Consider the following 19,729-nt stretch of genomic DNA (forward strand, 5'->3'; position numbering starts at 1 on the left):
GCTGCTGCAATCAAGACTTGGCAGATCAATGATGGCAAGGTAATGGCTGCTATGGTCAATAGCACTAAACCAACTATGATTATGAGTCTGTCTAAATTCACCACTGCTAAGGCTATCTGGTCACATCTGAAGGACCGGTTTGTTCACGACAGCGGTGCTCTTTTACATACCCTCATGCAACAGACTCATGTCATTGAGCAACATGATATGTCCATCGATGAATACTATTCAGCCTTTGATCGTCTTATGAGTGCATTGACCTCCATGGTGCCTGCTTGTACTGCTGTGCCTTGTCCCGCCCACAAGTTCATTGAGAAATTCTTTACCTACAGATTTGTTATGGGAGTTCGACCTGAGTTTGATTCCCTTCGCGCAAGGCTGCTTCACAGTTCGGATACTCTCACCATGGCTCAGGCATTGTCCGAATTGCTTGCTGAAGAGACTCGTCTGAAGTCTATGTCCTCTATTTCTGGTCTGAGTTCTCACAGTGTGTTGGCTGCTGCTCAGAGGTCTAGGAACATCTCCTTTCAGCCTTGTGAACACTGCAAAAAGACCACTCATCGGTCTGAGAACTGCTTTGCTAAGTTTCCAGAGAAGCTGGCTGATTTTCGTGTCCGTCGTGCTACTCGTGGTCGTGGTACAGGACCATCTCCTAGAGGCTCAGTTGCGGTTGCTGCTACTTCATCTGCTGGTGCTCTGTCATCATCCTGGGTTCTTGATTCTGGAGCTTCCTTTCATGTGACATCTGATCAGTCACGGCTGGCGTCTACTACACCTGTCACCGAGGGTACTTCTGTTCAGACTGCTGATGGTACATTATGTCATGTCACCCACAAGGGTTCTCTTTCTGATCCAACTTTTACTGTCCCAAATATATTTTTTGTCCCTCAGTTATCCATGGATCTACTATCAGTTGGTCAAATTACCGATCACAATTGTTTTGTTGGATTTGATGACTCATCTTGTTTTGTACAGGATCGCAAAACAGGAGATGTGATTGGGACTGGCCGTCGCCGTAAATCTTCGCCTCGCCTCTACATCTTGGACACTTTGCGTCTTCCTTCATCCCCTACTACTACACCTCATGTGCTCGCTGCTTCGGGCCCCACGACGTCATTCACCCAGTGGCATCATCGTCTGGGTCACTTATGTGGATCCCGTCTGTCTACTCTAATAAAGTCAGGATGTTTAGGCTCTACTCATGTTGAGTCTAGTTTTCATTGTAAAGGTTGTCATCTTGGAAAACAAATACAGCTTCCATATTTTACTAGTACTTCCCATTCTGCTAAACCTTTTGATCTAATTCACTCTGATGTTTGGGGTCCAGCTCCGTTTGTTTCTAAAGGTGGTCATAAATATTATGTCATTTTTATTGATGATCATTCTCGTTATACTTGGATTTACTTCATGAAACGCCGTTCGGAATTGCCTTCTATTTACAAGTCCTTCATTCGCATGGTTCACACCCAGTTTTCTGCTACTATTAAAATTTTTCGTTCAGATTCTGGTGGTGAATTCCTATCTGATAATTTTCGCCAGATATTGAGCATAGAGGGTACTCTAGCTCAACTTTCTTGTCCTGGTGCTCATGCCCAAAATGGTGTTGCTGAACGCAAACACCGTCATATTATTGAGAGTGCTCGTACTCTTTTGATATCTTCTTTTGTACCTTCACACTTTTGGAGTGAAGCTGTTTCCACTGCCGTCTATCTCATTAATAGACAACCTTCATCTAAACTTTCTGGTAAATCACCGGGTGAAGTTCTTTTTGGGACTTCTCCACGATATGACCATCTTCGTGTGTTTGGATGTATATGTTATGTCTTGTTACCACCACGTGAGCGGACCAAATTGACTGCTCAATCTGTAGAGTGTGTATTCCTTGGATACAGTCCTGAACACAAAGGCTATCGTTGTTATGATCCATCTACTCGTCGTATTCGGATTTCTAGAGATGTGAGTTTCAATGAAAATCGCCCCTTCTTTCACAACCAGTCTACTCACTCCACCTATTATCCCACAGAATCTACCTCTTTCATGTGTCTTCCTTCCATTCCTGCATCTGAACCATCATCTTCTACATCCACATCTGATGTTCTCATTCCCATAACACCACCTTCCACCTCCACGTCATCCACCTCTTACTCTTCCAAACCACCTATCATCCAAACCTACATTCGTCGTTCCCGCTCTATTCCTACGGCTGGTCCTGATACTGATCTTGTACCTGATTCTTGTACTAACAATAATGAGTTTAATGATGTTTTTAATCAGGGATACCGTCTTCGTGACCGTGGTACCATTGAACCTCCAGATCGCTATGGTTTTCCACGGGCTGGTGTGGCAATTGTTGAACCCACTACATATCAGGAAGCTTCTGGGATTCTTGAGTGGCAGCTAGCTATGATTGATGAATTGGCTGCTCTTGAACGCACTGGTACATGGGATATTGTTCCTTTACCCTCGCATGCTGTTCCTATCACATGTAAATGGGTCTTCAAAGTTAAGACAAAATCAGATGGTTCCATTGAGAGGTATAAAGCTCGTCTTGTGGCCCGTGGTTTTCAACAGACTCAAGGACTTGATTATGATGAGACTTTTGCACCTGTTGCGCATATGACTACTGTTCGAACCTTGATTGCTGTTGCGGCCTCCTCTTCTTGGACTATATCCCAGATGGATGTCAAGAATGCTTTTCTTAATGGCGATCTACAAGAAGAAGTTTATATGCATCCTCCTCCAGGGGTTGATACTCCCTCAGGGCATGTTTGTCGTCTTCGTCGCGCATTGTATGGGCTGAAACAAGCTCCTCGTGCTTGGTTTGAGCGATTCATCTCTGTCATCACAGCTGCTGGTTTTTCTTCTAGTGAACATGATCCTGCATTGTTTGTTCATGTCTCTCCAAAAGGTCGTACCTTACTACTATTATATGTGGATGATATGCTGATTACAGGTGACAACTCAGAACATATTTCTCATGTCAAGCTACACCTTAGTAAGGAATTTCAGATGTCTGATCTGGGCCCGCTTAGCTATTTCTTGGGCATTGAAGTTCAGCAAACTCAAAAAGGTTTTTATCTGTCTCAGTCGAAATATATACAAGATCTTCTTGATCGCTCTGGACTTACTGATACTCGCACTGTTGCAACACCGATGGATATTCATTTAAAACTTCGTCCGAAGGATGGGACCCCACTAGCAGATCCAACTCGGTATCGTCATATTGTGGGTAGTCTTGTTTATCTCACTATCACCAGACCTGATATTGCTCATGATGTTCATATGTTGAGCCAATTTGTATCAACACCTACTTCGGTTCATTATGGTCATTTGCTTCGTGTGCTTCGATATTTACGTGGGACAAGATCCAGATGTTCACTCTATGCTTCAGATAGCCCACTTCAGCTTCATGCGTATTCAGATGCCACTTGGGCCAGTGATCCTGTTGACCGTTGTTCTACTACAGGTTACTGTATTCTCCTTGGGTCATCTCCCATTGCATGGAAATCCAAGAAGCAAGCAGCCATTTCTCGTTCTAGTGCTGAAGCCGAACTTCGGGCACTTGCTACTACCACTGCTGAAATTATTTGGTTGCGCTGGCTCTTGGCTGATCTTGGTGTCTCTTGTGACACTTCTACACCTCTGTTATGTGATAACTTGAGCGCTATACAGATTGCTCATGATCCAGTGAAGCATGAACTTACTAAACACATAGGTGTTGATGCATCCTTTACTCGATTCCATTGTCAGCGGAAGACTATTGATCTTCAATATGTGCCCTCAGAATATCAATTGGCAGATTTCTTCACCAAAGCACAAACAAGAGCACAACATCAGTTTCACTTGATCAAACTCAAAGCTTCAGATCCTCCATTTCCACCTTGAGTTTGAGGAGGGGTGTTAAGGCCCATTAGGCCCAGGCCATACTGGCTATATATATTACCTACAGTCCTTAGGGACCTTTATCAATTATCTATCCCAAGGTTAGTAACAGCAGCCACAGGGGACTCCCTGGGAAGCAACACCTCGCAGTCAGCCACAGAGCCCAGATTTCCATCCAGAACACAAACCTGCTGACAACCAATCTGATTGTAATCTTCATGACATCCGTTCATCTGCCCATTGCCAGGACCTTTAAGCACAGAAATCTGCCCACCCCCCTGCTGACTTCCAATCTGACAGAGTTCCTCAGGACACCCAATCAACTGCCCACTGCCAGGGCACTCATGCACAGAGAACTGTCCACCCCCTTGCAAGCTGGAGCACTCGGCAGAGACAGCGCAGGAAGAAACCACAGGACCGTGACTCTGGATCTGGGCATCAACTTCTCTGAACTCCACGTTGCTGAATTCCACCAGTACAGCCTCATCAGCTAAGACCTGAGAACAATCATTCGTTTGATCCCCATTTCCTACTCTTGGGCCTATCCGGTCGTGAACTGAACGACGCTCCGATCTCTGACCCCTAACATGATGCCCCTGAACAAACTCATGGGAAGGCGAGATGAGACGCCTTCTACGCGGAGAGAAAAAGTAAATTGTTCTTTACGGTTGTACTTATAGCAGTAAAGATGAATGAAACAAATTACAGAGAATAAACTAGAAAGGCATCATTTGGGGGAGCTTACCCTATGTTTTTTCTTGGATGAATCGTATGATTGCACGGCACCTTCATAAAATCTAATGACAAAAAACTTAAAATCAACACCACATTCAGGAATAAACTAATTTCAATAACATAAGTACAGATAACAATAACATTTACTAGACAACATACCTCTTATCCAAAGGCCACCAAACTTTTATTCGGTGTCCTACCAAGTCTGTACTGCTTGAGTCTTGTGTTGAGCACTGCCCGCATAAACACATTCTTAGCAGCCACAAGACAATAGAAGAAAAAATGCTTGCACAAATTTGAATATTGCCAAGAATATATATATATATATATATATAACAAATTTGAAGGGCGGGTCTGGTGTACCGGTAGAGCCTACAATATGTAACCGAAAGGTCCCAGGTTGGAGCCCCAGCCTCCGCATATTATGCGGGTAAGGCTTGGCGCTTAAAGATACCCTTCCCCAGACCCCGCACAGTGCGGGAAGCCTACGGCACTGGGTACACCCTTTTTTTATATGTGCTTCCTTCCAATGATAGGCATGATTTGCACAAAAGTTGTAGCTAACACAATTGGCTTATAATATAGAACAGAATTAATCATTACCTTTAGTAAACCAGAAATTGGTTTTGACTTTTGCCTTTTGAGTGACCCATTTAGACTTCTCGGTTCAACAGTTCTCTTAGTACTGTCTGCATCAGCAGACTTCTGAAAAGGTTGAATAAGAATTGAAACAATCATAAACTAGAACTCAAAAGTTTTATTGATACATAGATACCATAGAGATGGAAGAAGTCACCTTTGGAACACTGCTCAAAATATTAATATTGGATTTCTTAGCACCCTTATTTTGTTTAGATACAGGGGTTCTAGTGCTTGGAGATACTAACAGTTCTGTATCAGTTGAATCATCTCTGTCTTTCTCCTTCATCTTAGTTTCCAAGGAGATATTGGTCCTCTCTGAGTTAGGAGTATGTAGTAGACGCTCATCACTGCTTTTACTACCTTTTGCTGAATGTGGTCTACTCTTAGAAATTGATCTTTTGCGTTTAGGTGAAGAAAAATCAAGTGGTTTCTGGTTACTATCTTTTGCATTTGTATGACGCTTCTCAGACTTGTCCTTATGCGATTCCTCCAAATCTTCTTGATTGTTTAAGTTAATTTCTCTTACTAAACCCAGAACATCATCGTTCTCTGCATTTACTGAACTACTAGATGGTGCCTTCTGCTTTTCCCCAATCTTCCTTTCTCCTCGTGATTTAAGAAGTTTGACAATTTTGCCAAGAGGAACTTCATTTCCAAATTCATCAGTCACATCAATAAGCATCTTATGTTTGGGAGATTCAACCTGGAAATACATTAAAAAACAAAATAGTGTAGTTGATACAACAGATAAAGAAAGCTGAGCAACAATATTAACAACCTATTATGCATCAAATACCTTATCCATATTTGCAGTCCTTACAGCCTCAAAATGGGCCAGTACTTTCTCACATCCCAGCCAAATCTGCTCATTATTCTCCTGCACAATATTACACAATATCAATACCACAAACTTTATGAACTATCAAGCAGTTATCTCATGCTTTGTTGGAGCACACACCACAGAATTTTCATTTTGGTTATCATGAAGCGGCGTGTAAAGTTGAGCAGGCAATGGAACTGTTTGAGCTTCTGATAAACTCGTTTGGTCTTGGCATAACCTCTTTGCAATAAGAGTACCAAGATCACATATAGCACACACAGTCTGCAAACAGCATATCAAACATCAGGTCGCACTTAGTAGCAACACATGTACAGCAACCCAAATGAAGAGAAAGTACAATCAAACACATTTTACCTTGGTCTTACTTCCATCAACCACATCCTGTGAAGATTTTATACTTTTGAATATAGATATTATTGTAGTGAAGCTGTCCTTTTTCATGCCTGGGACACTATGTTGCAAACCTTCTTCCCCCAGGAGGATTGAAAGAATCAGATATAGTCGCCTGGAAAAAGTTTGATCATAAATATATGCGTGGCAGGCTATTTCAGCTGGAAGGGTCAAGGTAAGCACTGATTCCTTAGCCCAATGATTCCACACTTTACAAAATAAACTAGATTGGGCCTTACATTAACAGCAAAAATATTGCATCATTTGGAATAACCCACATAAAAAGCAACCATTTAGCAACTGTGGTATTTAGTTGGCCTATGCAAGCAAATCCTTCACAATCTTGAAACCCATTTTAGGGCCAACAATTTACTCTTTACAGGACTATTGTCAAAATGCAGAATCTGTAGACATCGAAATGATGGCTTGTGTATAAGCAACCCCATCAAGATTATAAAGGCACACAATGTTCAAGCATGATATCAAGTCAAATAGAATTGAGTAATATTATTTTTTTTCTCGAATACGCAGGAGAGTTGCGTATCATTATATTAATAGAAGAGGAAAAAGGCCTAAGGCCTGAAAACAAACAAAAAACACACGAGCACCCACTCACACCAACACACACCAGTGTTTGCACACAGACTCACCCCCATACGCACACCTGACACACTCTACACTCCAACCCTTCTGAAGGCCCTTACTCTATCCCGGATCAAAAAGAGAACCCAAGTTCTTGGCCCCTGCCATAATCCAAAGATGTAGCTCCTCTCTAAATCCAGACTCCACAGAGATCAGACAGGGCCGAGCTCCATCAAAAATACACCTGTTTCTATGCTTCCAAAGGCTCCAAGCACCAAGAATGACAATACTATTGAAACCCTTTCTTTTTCTTTTATGAACCTTAATTGATGCTTTCCTCCACCATTCAGCAAAACAATTTCTCCTCTTAGGAACCACAGAGGACAGCCCAATTGGAGGTAATATATTATGCCAAAACTACCTTGCAAAGACACAATTTGTTAAGAGGTGTTGTGCAGTTTCATCTTCTTGGTCACATAAAGCACAATTTTCAGGGTAATCTAGGCCTCTCTTTTGCAGCCTGTCTACTGTCCAACATTTATTGTTGATAGTAAGCCAAATGAAGACCTTACACTTAGGGGCTGCCCAGCTCTTCCAAACCCTTTCCAAGACTCAAAGGTTTCAGTTCCAATGAAGAAGGCTCTGTAGGCTGATCTGGAGCTAAACAAGCCATTACTACTAAACCTCCACATAGGGGTGGTAATGGATCGTGATCCAAATGCTTCTTCGCAAAATGGTAGGGCCCTAAATAAATTTTAGTTCAAAAATGAATAGAAATAGGGCCCGATCCTAATCCGATCCTTAAATATTATAGTGTAAAATTTAGAGTCCATTGTCACCTCCACCTCCACACACGATTGTCATTATTATTTTGTAACTGAAATCCGCCAAGAACTACCCATAACTGAAGATATTGCTCAATACCGGTCAGCGAGAGATTTCCCTGAATATCTTGCACCCAAGTTAAATCTGTAAGGGCCTGTTGAACAGTCCTTTCATCTCTATACTTCTTTGGCACTGCAGCAACAATGAGGGGAGCTGTATCCTTGACACAGCACCCATGAATCCACCTATCCTTCCAAAAAAAGGTTGTCGAACCGTTGCCAATAGTGGTAGCCACCGCAGCCTGGAATAGAGCCCTGACCTGGGGAGAGATTTTGAGATCCAACCCACTCCAAGGTTTGGAAGGAGCAGTTTTCTGGAGCCAAAGCCAATGAATTTGCAGAGCCCAGTTCATAGTGAGGAGATTGGGAATTCCAAGGCCTCCCAAATCAAAAGGCCTACTGACCTTATCCCAAGAAATAAGAATATTATGAGGATAACAAACTGAAGGGCAGGCCTGGTTCAGTGGTGGAAGCTGTCTCACTGAGTCATCAGGTCAACAGATTCGAAGCAGCCTCTCCGCATTTGCAGGGAAGACTTGCCCTGGTTTATCCCTTCCCCAGACACCACTCATGTGGCAGCCTCTGGCATGGGCCTGCCCTTTTTTATGATGATAACAAACTAGGACATGCAAGTTATTATCAGAATCATATACCAGTAAAATGCACTGAATCCATGATATCCTAACATGTTTCAACGCAAAGGTGCAGATTATTAAATTATCCTTGAACAAGACAAGTAAATCCATGATAATAAGAGAGCACAGAAAGAGTTATATTAGATACCAGTAAATTGGACCAAATGCATTGACGTTTTCATGTTCTTCAATTTCCGGGGATGAAGGATCATGAGCGAGGGCATGAACCAAAAAGGAAATTATGTATTCTGGGTAAGCCGTCAACAAATCCATATCTGCTTGGACTGAAAGTTGGCGCATCTTAACTTGTTGGCATATCTGAACCACTTCAGTCAGATTGTACTTGAACTGAGCAATGTGTGGAAACAAGAGAAACTAAAAATGAGACTCAATTGATTATATTTGAAATAGAATCAGTTCGTAATTGTTTCGATAACAATATGAACCTCTTCGTACGGCGGGGCATGATAATCGTTAACACCAAACATGAAGGTGCAGGCATATTTTGCATCCAAGGCCCTTTCCTTGATATATTGCAGAACTTTACAAAGAAATAATTTCCTCACCTGAGGAAAATCATCCTGGAAAAGAATAGAAATATGAATCTACAAAGATGGTGACATAATACAAAAGAGAGTTCAAAAAATTACAAAAGAGAAAAATGAGGAAGCATGCCAAGCAGCATTGTCCCAAAGAATTACCTGTGAAATCCTCAAAGTCAAATAAAATACATCAACAGGCACTTTATGGTCCCATTGTTTTGATAAGCGGAGAACAGCTTTTGCTGCGGCAAGCCTCAAATGGGCCTTATCAGCAGCACTGCAGTGATATAAAATATTTAATATTATCTAATGCAGAATGTCTGCAGCACAATTGAAGAGGTACGTATCTACTGGTACCTTGAGACCATATTTGGAGATACGTCACCGTAAGTAAGAATATTCTTCAGAATATCAATTAACTTCTCTATTCCTGGCTGTGCATGAGCATCTTTGCAAGGTAGATAGCTCTTCACCAATGTTTTGATGCCATAAATCTGCAAGATAAAATAACACAAGAGACACACCCAACAGTCAAGGGCCATTGATGGTTGGATTGTAAGTAGAATACCATAATTTTACTGACCTTTAGCAAACAATTCTCTGTGCTATCACCCCATTCAGATTTATTAGAAGAATTTCGAACCATATCCTGGGGGCACATGGAAATGTGATGACAAAAGTATAAGGGGTCCCAAAGTACAAAATAGAATTGAAAATTTAAAGAGAGCAAATCTTACATCGTTGCACTCAAGAATTTTTTTAGTTATGAAACTTATTATCTCTTCTTTTCGGGTTTCAAAAATTGGCATCGCTATCTGGGCTATACAACCCAAAGATTGCAAGATAGATGGTATATTCACTTTCTTCTCTTCCAACAAATCCACAAGCCTCTACAAGGTTGCAAATGGAACAAATAATTAAATAATGCACTTGAATTGCCAACAGTATATGCCATTAGCATGGGAAAATAGTAACAGGATTACAGAAGGAACTAAGTTTGTAATTGGTACCTTGTAAAGAACAGATAGTGACATAAGACCATCATCTTTTGTAATGGCAGCAAGTGCATGAACAGAGTATTTAGCCTGCCTCCGTGTACCCTCTAAGCATAAACGCTCTAATAGAAGATCAAGGGAACTGAAATAGAAGACACATCAATTTAGTTTTGTAACCTTAGTAGTTATTATCAAGACAGATCATAGGATCCCAATAAACAAGATGCTCTTAAGAAGATGCACCTTGTTGAGGCTAACTGTTCACGAATAGTGCCACCAGCCTTCGATAACACATGTGCAATACCCTCTTTAAGCACTTCATTATCCTCTTTCAGGAGTTCAACAATGTCTTCTTCAAGTCCAGACAAAAGAGACGGAAAGAAACTAGATATTGCCTGCACAATGAATGGATTAAGAGGTTAGAAGCATTAAAACCTTACTAACCAGGTTCCCAGATCGATGGGATCGAGTTACGGAAACGTTGTACGCTACTAAAACTAAGTTTTAACACTATGGGAACGAGATTGTTCCCAAGTTCCCGGAACAAAGAATGTGGCCATGTTCCACGTTCCCGGTTTCTAAGATTAAAACGACCCTCTTGTGTATTGAAAACATAAACAATTAAACACCCTAGGCCCTTGTCATCAACCATCACCAAATTAAAAAAAAACCTTTGTTACTAATAACCATGCCGCACCACAGACTATCGGACCATGGGAAGCTAGAAGTGTAGTTAATTCTAATTATAAATGTTTGTGACTTGTCTCACTGTATCCTATATATAACTAGTCTGTCATAAATCAATCGCTTACCTTTTAGCTACATTGTTTCTAGAGCATCAGACTACAACAAACAAATTGACCTCAAGATTTCAATCATTCAAGAAATCTTCCGGAAAAAAAAAGAATTGTACAATCTGAGACATACAAGCAAGAAGCAACTCCAGAAGTTATTCCGAACTTTCTTGATACCAAAAATATGAACAAATGCATAACTCATTCACAAAAAGAAAACAGTGATTCAGGAATCAGGAAAAACATCTTACCGTTAGAAGATTCATGCATGATGAGATGAGTTTTGTATTCCCAGAAGTCTTCTGTTCAGAAGCTTCAGAAAGGATCTCTTTTGCATACTCCTTGTTTACAAGTAAATATGAACATCCCATTGCTAATGCGCCAACAAAATTATAAAGCACATGTTTTTCACCAAATATCTTAAGCAAATCTGCCTGCAGATTACATATCAATTCAAATTGTCTTAGTACGGCATATTCAAAGAACAATGTCAAACAGGTAAAGTTATTGTATCTTTGACCGCTGGCAGAGTATACCCAGGTAACTACTATTGTCTGTTTAGCTTGCAAGCATCTCGCTCATATGTAACAATTGATGAAACAAATGCAATGAAAAGCAGCAAAAGCTTGGATCAGAAGGTACCCGAAGAGACCAAGCTTTCTCAAATGTAGTTGAACAATTAAGCAGGCTAGTGAATATTTTCCAGATATCAGCATCTTTTAGCTGATGAAGCATGTTCAAGTTCTCCTCACACTTTGCAGAATCACTAAATAAGCGAGATATGTTCCGGAAACATCCGATGATTCTTTTTTGCAGATCAGGGGCATCTTCCTGCATTAAAAGAGGAATTAACAGGGTAGCCAAAGACACAGTTACTTTGTGATAAATTCAAGATTCAAAATAACCTGGCTTAGTTGCCGAAGTGATATGTATTTCATCATTTCTTGTTGCAGTCTAATATTAGAAGGGAAATATATACATATCAAAACCATTTCCAGAAAGGCTCAACATCAATGTACACAATATATTGACAGAAGATCAGACCTTTGCTTCTGCAGGAGAATTTGTTCAAGAGCTTTCATCTCAACTTTATCAAAGTATGTCGCAGCTGTAACCCAATGTTTCACTCTTCCTTTCATTGGAAACTCTGGTGGGAACAATGAACCACACAAAATAGAGTTGATTGACTCTGGCCTGCACCAAATAAAGCAATCATATGGGCAATCTCATAGGCTCACACTCCATTACATAAATAACGCAAAGAGGCGATAAAAAATCATTTCACCTCAACAAAAAAAGTTATACCATTAAACAAATTTACACATAATAATGTACAAAACAGATGCCCATAATGGAATAAATAGGAATATATGCACAACAGAACATGAACATGTAGTCCATAAATGTTCAAAACGCTACATGCCAACAGTAAACTTACAAAAAAAAGTTGCATGAAGTGTGTCTAACTGGTAAGAAATCGCAACCAGGTTCTCTGAACAAGATCGCAGGGGATTTAATTCGCCAATCGTTTGGTGGCATGGTGGATATGGAATCGTAGAAATGGATGTATCTTTGAGGGTGCAGAGCTCAAACTTCAAAAATGAAATAAAAATAAAATAAAACATGCAAGATATTAGCGATGAGGTTGGGTTGTGGCGCATAGCAAAAGCCAAAGGTCTCAGTAGCAAATAGCTGGGTGTATTTCTATTTTGGTCGCTGTTAGTAGTCTAGCAGTTTTTTCAACATATGCAAGCATTTTATCCCGATGCAGTCTGATGCATAGCAGCAGTTTTACAACACTTTTGATGGCTATCACACTTTGTCACCCTTAGGCTATGGCCAGTAGCCATGCAAAACACTGTTTTTGCACTGTAGACTGCACTATTTACAGAGTAGAGATTGAAATCAGAGATGAGAATGAGTAAGCTGTTAGAGATAGCCTTAGGCATGATAAGCATGGAAGCCACACTGCCACGCACGCACATGAATGGTAAATGGATAGTTTAAAAAACATAATTCGAATAGTGGAACAAGTACATCAAGGCATATAAATTCAATAAATTAGCTTGTTTGAATACCTAGTGCACTTTGCTGCAATAAGTTGTAGCAAAGTGCAACAGACACAGCTTTTGATGTGACAAAATCAGGCACTACAATCAGACTGAGTTTACCTGGAAAATGTGCCTATTACAGATGGACTAGGAGCTCAGAAACTGTGGCATGACACAATTTAAAAAAAGGGCGTACCCAGTGCCGTAGGCTTCCCGCACTGTGCGGGGTCTGGGGAAGGGTATCTTTAAGCGCCAAGTCTTACCCGCATAATATGCAGAGGCTGGGGCAAGAGAAAATGTTGCCCAAGAATAGTCATGTCTTACCTAAAATCTTTGTCATAAAGACATCTTAATATTTTTCCAGGTATCCACTCAAAATCATCAGAATTTGTTGAGCTATCAAAACCCCTCTGGCAGTATAGCTTGTAAATATCTGCCAACCTCTCCATGGTATAGCACTTCACAGCCAACTGCAATTTTTTAACAAGAACACACATAATTTGAAGTAATCATACAGATGAAAATAAACAAGGAAAACAGAAACATATGGAGAATAGCAAAGACAAACCAACCGATTTATCACGGACACGCTCAGCTACTACTTTAATTGTATCAATTGGAATAGCATCAGGAGAATGGGTAGCTACATCACAAAGTGCAGCTACCACTCCCTTCCGGACATTTTCTTCATAATCCAACAGTCTGTCACAAAGTGCCTCTGCCAGGAAGACAGCCATCAGTACAGGCACGACTTATTGATCAGTCAAATCAAATGAACAACTAGGGGGGAGCTCCTTACTGATGATTTCAGGAGCTTCAGCTCGGGAAGGATTTGATATTAGACATCTCTTCAAATACTCAACCACAGAAATACGAATTTCAACAACTCTATCGGTCAGTCTCTTGAGAAACTCTGTGAAAAGAGTCTCGAAGCATTCCACAATAGGGGATCCAGGTAAGGAAAAAATTTCCCCAAGTAATTCAACTGACTTGGACCGATTATCTACTTCATCTGCCTATAAAATATTAATTATGAATTTTAATCAACAATGACCATCTAAAAGAAATAAGTCGCTTAAACTCAGAATAATAACACTTTATTTTGAACTGATCTTTGAGAAAAATGTGTGTTTGCAACTTCCATTTAGCATCTTTGAAAAAAATGTGAGGCAAATTCATACCAGTAGTTCCCCAGTAATATATGGCACGATCACCTTAAGAACCTTCGGAGCACACTGATATAAATCAAATACAACTCCCTGGTGATCAATTTGATCATTAGAAGAACTGACATTCCCAGCCCATGATGACATTAGAAATTTCTTTAGATAAGGTTCAAGCTTTGTAGCAGAATGCTCGATGACACTGCAAGCAAGTTTACGCGCAGACATTGCAGCACCCTAGTTACAAAAGTTGCAGAATAGTATTTTAGAAGAAAGAAATCAAAAATATGAATATACTGAAACAGCAGAGGAAGAAGCGGCCAGGAATCGTCTTAAAGTCTGTAAAACTTATCAGATCATCAAAAAAGAAAAGGTACTTACAGTTTTTTTCTGCCCCAATGCTGACAACAGTACACGTAGAAGACTCTCGTGTACATCTTCACTCTCATCTATAATAAGGGTCATTATTGTCTGCATTGACTTTACAATGTATTCTTCATGACTCTCACTGCATTACACAAGAAAACTGAAAAATTCAAACACAGGGAGAAATAAAATATAACCTAAGAAGTAGTGCAGACATTTCTACCAGAATACAGGACTAACAGTAATGTTGCATGAAGTTATCTGGAATTATGTTCACAATATAAGTTAAGGTCCTCTCCATGACAACTTAAATTTGAGTGCTTATTTCTTCTTATTTACAATTTCACCTAGTTCCTCCTAGGCTGGTCAAGGTTTGTCTTTTTTTGGGAAGTCACTAGAACAGCTTTGGCCAAAGTATTCAAAAGCATATATTAAGAAAATCAAGTCTGTCAACCCACATACAGGTACTCTTAGAGATATCAAAGCTGCTAAAGCGCTAAGCCACATATAAATACTGTGACTTATTAGTGTGACATTCGCGGATAGCTATTCCAGACACAAAAACACCCACAAATATACAACAATTTACCATTAAGAAAATGGTCCCTTCATAGGGTTCAAATTTTCAGGAGTATTGTACAAATCAAAGTAGATCACTATGCGTTAAACTCGGCCGGGGAGGGAAAGACCGTCCTCCCGGTATTATATTAAGAAGAGACCGAAACATGGTCTCGGCCGAGAAAACCCCTGAACCCTAGCCCCACATCACTAGCGGGCCATCACCGCCCACTCTGCAACGGCCCAGCCAGAGGGTGGCGAGCAAGAGGTAACCCGGGAGCTGGCAGGGCACAGCGAGGGGATTTTTTTAACCAAGCCTGAAATTCGCCCCCGAGGGGGATCGAATCCGGGACCTGGAGGTGCCACTCGGAAGCCTTAACCATTACGCTAGAGGCCCTTTCGCATCACTATGCGTTAAAAGGTTTAATAAATTATCAATTTTCCCCTAAATATCATTAAGTTAAATCCATATAACTTCAAACTGCAAACAAGTTCATCATACAATTCACGTTGTGAAGTGGTACTCCATACACATCTTAACTTTGTAAACCAAGCCATTCGTACCATCTACTTTCCACCAAATGTCTTTGAAACAATTATTTTCCTCATGATTTTATTTATCAAACAGTTACTTCATAGTGTTTCACACTATCAAATGGTAGTAAGGGTTTATACTTATGTTCCTAAGAAGCACAAATCATGTTAAAAGGAGGAGAAGTAAATTTTATTGGAATATCTTTCTTGTAGGATTTCTTTACAAAACAACTAATAGTGAGAAATTAAACTTGAAGGCAATATTTGAGCATTTATGCTCTGCCCCAAGAGGCATTGACATAGTTGACATGGTAGAGTTGTTAAATTACCTGACAACAACTAAAAATGTTTGAAACATGTTTGTGATGAGATCATCACATTCAAGATCTAACATCACAACACATGCTCGGTATCTAGCAACTGTTTCAAGAATAGCAACCTTCCTGCCAAAGGATTGACTATTAACATCATTGAGTCCGCCAAATGTACCCACGATCAGATAGAATATATCCTGCCCAAGGAAAACAAACATTGTAAAACTCAACAAAGTTATATAAACCAGCCACTAGGTGGTTTGAAGGATATGATAGTTACCCTTAAAATGTCATCGTTGTAGGGAGCATCAGGTGCAGTTATTCTTGTAATTTCACAGAAACATGTTGCCAAGAGAACTTTGACATTGTCATCCTCATGCTTCAGCAATTCTTCTCTGGTAACAGCCTTTAGACTTGGTTGAATAGCTTCCATCACTGATGATACTGGTGACTGCTCTATTCCATGTAAGCACTCCACAGCTTTCTGCAGCACTGTTGGCGTCAATAAAGCATCTAGGGCATACTTACCATGAAGTAAAAGTATTTCAATCAAACAGGTATGCATGACCAAGCTATTTAATACTAAAATAAGACATGACAGTGCCTGTGTTGAGTGATCCTGTCAATTGTAAGCAGTTAATTTCCTGGTGGCATAGTGCTACCATGGTTTTTAAGGTGGTAAGGTGAGTCATGGTGACCTACCCCTCAGGCTATCTCCAATAGCCCCTCCTATCTCATCTCATATTTCAAACTTCACTTTATGAACAGTGTTGTGTACAGTGCAACACGGTGTTTCGCACGACCATATGCACGATCTGCTGCCCACAGCCTCACAACACCTAAATGACACCTAGGCGTTCATAAGGCGAGGTGAGGCGACATCTTACCATTCTAAGAAATAGGAAAATAGCAGGGAATAAGCAAGAAAAGAAAAAGGGAAATCAGAAAAAGGCAAAATAAAGAGATAAGTGCTTGGCCCAGCCCATTAGGCAAACTACGAGTGCCCTCTTGTACTTATACCTATTCGGGTCATCTCACGAAGACATGGATGCACACGCACACCGCCTGCGGGCTCTCTACTTCTCCTTCACACAAGCGCAACACCGCCGCATCTCCTCCCTCATGGCTCACACAGGTGCAGCACCACCCTCCCTCCCTCATGATGCGCACGCTCATCTCCTTCCCTACCGCATGCTGCTGCTCCCTCCGATCCCCATCTCCAGCAGCAGCCGCCTCTGCTACAGATGACCCAGGCGACGCCAGATTTGGTGGGGATGAGCAAGGAGGCAGCTCCATGTCCTTTCTCTATCGTTTTCCACTGTTTTGCCTCCAGTCTCCATGGATATCTTGCTACTTTTAGCTAGGCATCAGGGACGCCTTAATCCCTGCAAGTGCCTCATAAACTAGGCGACAACTAGACGAAGTCTTAAAAACAGAGTGCTACACTAACAGTGGTGACTGCTCTATTACAAATGAGCATTTCGTAATTAAATCCTGGTGCCATAGTGCTACCGATTTGTATAGCTATTATGTATGTTTGCGATTATAACTACAAACTCCTCTTCAAAATAATAAGTAGCTACAAGTCATGCTATATAACACCCAAAGTTTGAATCCATAGAGCTGTCCACATCCTAAATTCTAACATAGAGCACTCAACACCAGTAACATATAAGGTCCAGTAGTGTGGCCCCATGGTACAAGATTCACTAGACAGTCTCCTTCCCTGCCACATATGGATGGGTATTTGGTGTTTACTCAGACTAATATAAATGTGTCTTCCAACACATGCACAGATGTCAAACGTAATAAAACCATCTCCTGTTATAAATAGCATCGATATTACCAAAATTAAAACTTTCATATAAACACAGCATTCAAGGTACTGCTAGAGCTAGACACTTCTTAATGCAATGATACGCATCTCTCCTGCGTATTCGAGGAGGCACTGCTAGACAACACATGTAAATGGTATTCTTATAACAACATTTCCATGCAACATGAACTAGTTAAAAAAGGTATTCTCATGAACCCACCAAAATAATCCAAAAAATAAATCTCCGGCTTCCCTTAGCTACTGTAAGTCCTTTAGTATAACTGAAACAACCACCAGCCACCAGAAAGGTGACAACTCTTGCACTGCTCAAACCCAACAGACCCTAACCAACAGCATTCCCCTCTTCAACACTGAAGAACTACTCACTCCGTCCCAAAATAGTATTCGTTTTAGCTCTCGGTTTTTATGTCTATATTCAAATAGGTGATGACACATACATTAAGTATTGTATGAATCTGATCATCTAAAATGAATTTTAATTTGGGACGGGGGAGTACAAAACTACGGGTGCCAAATTGCATCCACAATTTCAGCAAACGAAACTTAAAAGAAGCACTTGAGCTGGACCTCTGCACTCCTTCAGCATCCTCCACGCCGCTCAATGGAAGCTCAGCCGTCCAAACCTAACATCCCGAGCACCCAATTCGCACCAGAACCCCAACCACTAGCGCCTTAACTTCCAGCAACCTAAACCCTAAACTTGCCGAATTGTCCCGCCTGAGCCACAGATCCACGCAAAGCCCGACCCTAAACCATCGACTCCATGACTAAGGTTCGCAGCCAACCAAAACGGAGAAGCTTGGGGATATCTCACTTCGAGAAGCTTGGCGAGTTCGTCCGCAGGCGCCGGCGCCACCGCCTGCAGCTTCTCCCCCAGCTCCTTCAACTGCTCCACGGCCGCCATGCCCGGCCGCCGCGCCTGATCGACCGCCCAATTCGCGCACCGAGCTCGCAGCCCCCGCTTCAAAGCGCACTCGTTTGGGTTCTAATCTGAGAAGGAAGGGCTCCCTCGGCTTTTGGCTACTCTCGCGGTCTCGTCTCGCGCTGTTTCGAAATTGGCGTGAAGGGGTAGGGAGAGAGAGAGACGAATGCCAAAGCTGGTTTGAGAATTGGGATCGAGTCGGTCTGGTTTGGGTCTCGGAGTCCAGCCCAGCAGTTTGCCGTCCGGGTATGCTGCCGCCTGCCACACTGTTGCGATATTGAAATCGCGGCGCCCGTCTGTCCCGCAGGCACAGCCCTGCGGATGCGGCTGAGATGTGGCGCCGACACCGCGTGGGATCCACATGTCAGTGACTAATTCTGGGAACGGAGACGGTGGGGTGATTTCCGGGCCGTTTTTTATTTTACAACACTCTTGGCGTGCGTGGGTTGACTGTGTTCAGCGATGCTGTACAGTGTGGTCGTAGCCCGTTTGGCACGAGTATTCACTCGTGTGAGTGTCCATGCATAATTTTTTTTGGGTTGTTTGTATTATTGTATTCAGCATAGATATAGCTTGTGTTTGATGTCTACATCAGAACGTGTATTACATATAAGTGTATAAACAAATATTCAAATATTATACAGTATAGATGGTCCAGTTTTGTTCCTAAAAATATTATGAACATAAAAATGAAATTGGTATAGTGATTAAATCTTTTAATTAGAAGATATAACAGAAAAAATCAAACACAATCTTGAAGTCCGTGCCATAGCATGCGCACAAGCTTCACGCGCGCGTACCCGCCTCCTAGCCATCGTTGCTCAGCCTGGATGAGCTTTGGGCGTGTTCGACTGGCTACAAGCCGACACTGTTGCAGCTGTTTGGATTGCTGCAGCTGCAATCCATAGAGAGAAAAATACTGTAGAAGCCGCAGCCGCAGCCGGATTGCAGCCGCAGCAAGCCGCAGCGAACAAGCTGTTTGTTTTTTTCATCACCCGCGCCTCGATATGATTGTCCGTGAAACCTTAAAGGGGTGTTTGGTTTCTAGGGACTAATTTTTAG

At 41.5% G+C, this 19,729-nt stretch overlaps 1 protein-coding gene across 2 annotated transcripts in view; it reads right to left on the bottom strand.

Annotated features, from left to right (window-relative positions):
- The window catches only part of LOC103631385 (sister chromatid cohesion protein PDS5 homolog A), a 28,831-nt gene extending 9,870 nt beyond the window's left edge, over positions 1-18,961 (bottom strand). Inside the window, exons 1-27 of one of the 2 annotated variants that reach the window (XR_002262818.2) lie at positions 18,560-18,917; positions 16,189-16,392; positions 15,924-16,105; positions 14,518-14,644; positions 14,155-14,373; positions 13,773-13,989; positions 13,546-13,691; positions 13,298-13,443; positions 11,967-12,116; positions 11,828-11,876; positions 11,565-11,753; positions 11,174-11,356; positions 10,372-10,523; positions 10,144-10,270; positions 9,871-10,023; positions 9,717-9,782; positions 9,491-9,627; positions 9,293-9,410; positions 9,038-9,172; positions 8,740-8,939; positions 6,455-6,605; positions 6,218-6,361; positions 6,056-6,136; positions 5,414-5,962; positions 5,221-5,322; positions 4,777-4,850; positions 4,628-4,679 (exon numbers count right to left, since the gene is read on the bottom strand). Coding sequence is in view for 1 of the 2 variants with exons in the window: in XM_020539482.2 (XP_020395071.1) it covers positions 4,628-4,679; positions 4,777-4,850; positions 5,221-5,322; positions 5,414-5,962; positions 6,056-6,136; positions 6,218-6,361; positions 6,455-6,605; positions 8,740-8,939; positions 9,038-9,172; positions 9,293-9,410; positions 9,491-9,627; positions 9,717-9,782; positions 9,871-10,023; positions 10,144-10,270; positions 10,372-10,523; positions 11,174-11,356; positions 11,565-11,753; positions 11,828-11,876; positions 11,967-12,116; positions 13,298-13,443; positions 13,546-13,691; positions 13,773-13,989; positions 14,155-14,373; positions 14,518-14,644; positions 15,924-16,105; positions 16,189-16,392; positions 18,560-18,649 (4,143 nt within the window). In the remaining variant the exon portion in view is untranslated. Of the gene's footprint in view, positions 1-4,627; positions 4,680-4,776; positions 4,851-5,220; positions 5,323-5,413; positions 5,963-6,055; positions 6,137-6,217; positions 6,362-6,454; positions 6,606-8,739; positions 8,940-9,037; positions 9,173-9,292; positions 9,411-9,490; positions 9,628-9,716; positions 9,783-9,870; positions 10,024-10,143; positions 10,271-10,371; positions 10,524-11,173; positions 11,357-11,564; positions 11,754-11,827; positions 11,877-11,966; positions 12,117-13,297; positions 13,444-13,545; positions 13,692-13,772; positions 13,990-14,154; positions 14,374-14,517; positions 14,645-15,923; positions 16,106-16,188; positions 16,393-18,559 lie in introns of both variants that reach the window. The other variant, XM_020539482.2, reaches the window with a different exon arrangement.
- Positions 18,962-19,729: the final 768 nt, after the last annotated feature.

Source organism: Zea mays, chromosome 6, assembly GCF_902167145.1.
Source record: "Zea mays cultivar B73 chromosome 6, Zm-B73-REFERENCE-NAM-5.0, whole genome shotgun sequence".
Taxonomy (NCBI): domain Eukaryota; kingdom Viridiplantae; phylum Streptophyta; class Magnoliopsida; order Poales; family Poaceae; genus Zea; species Zea mays.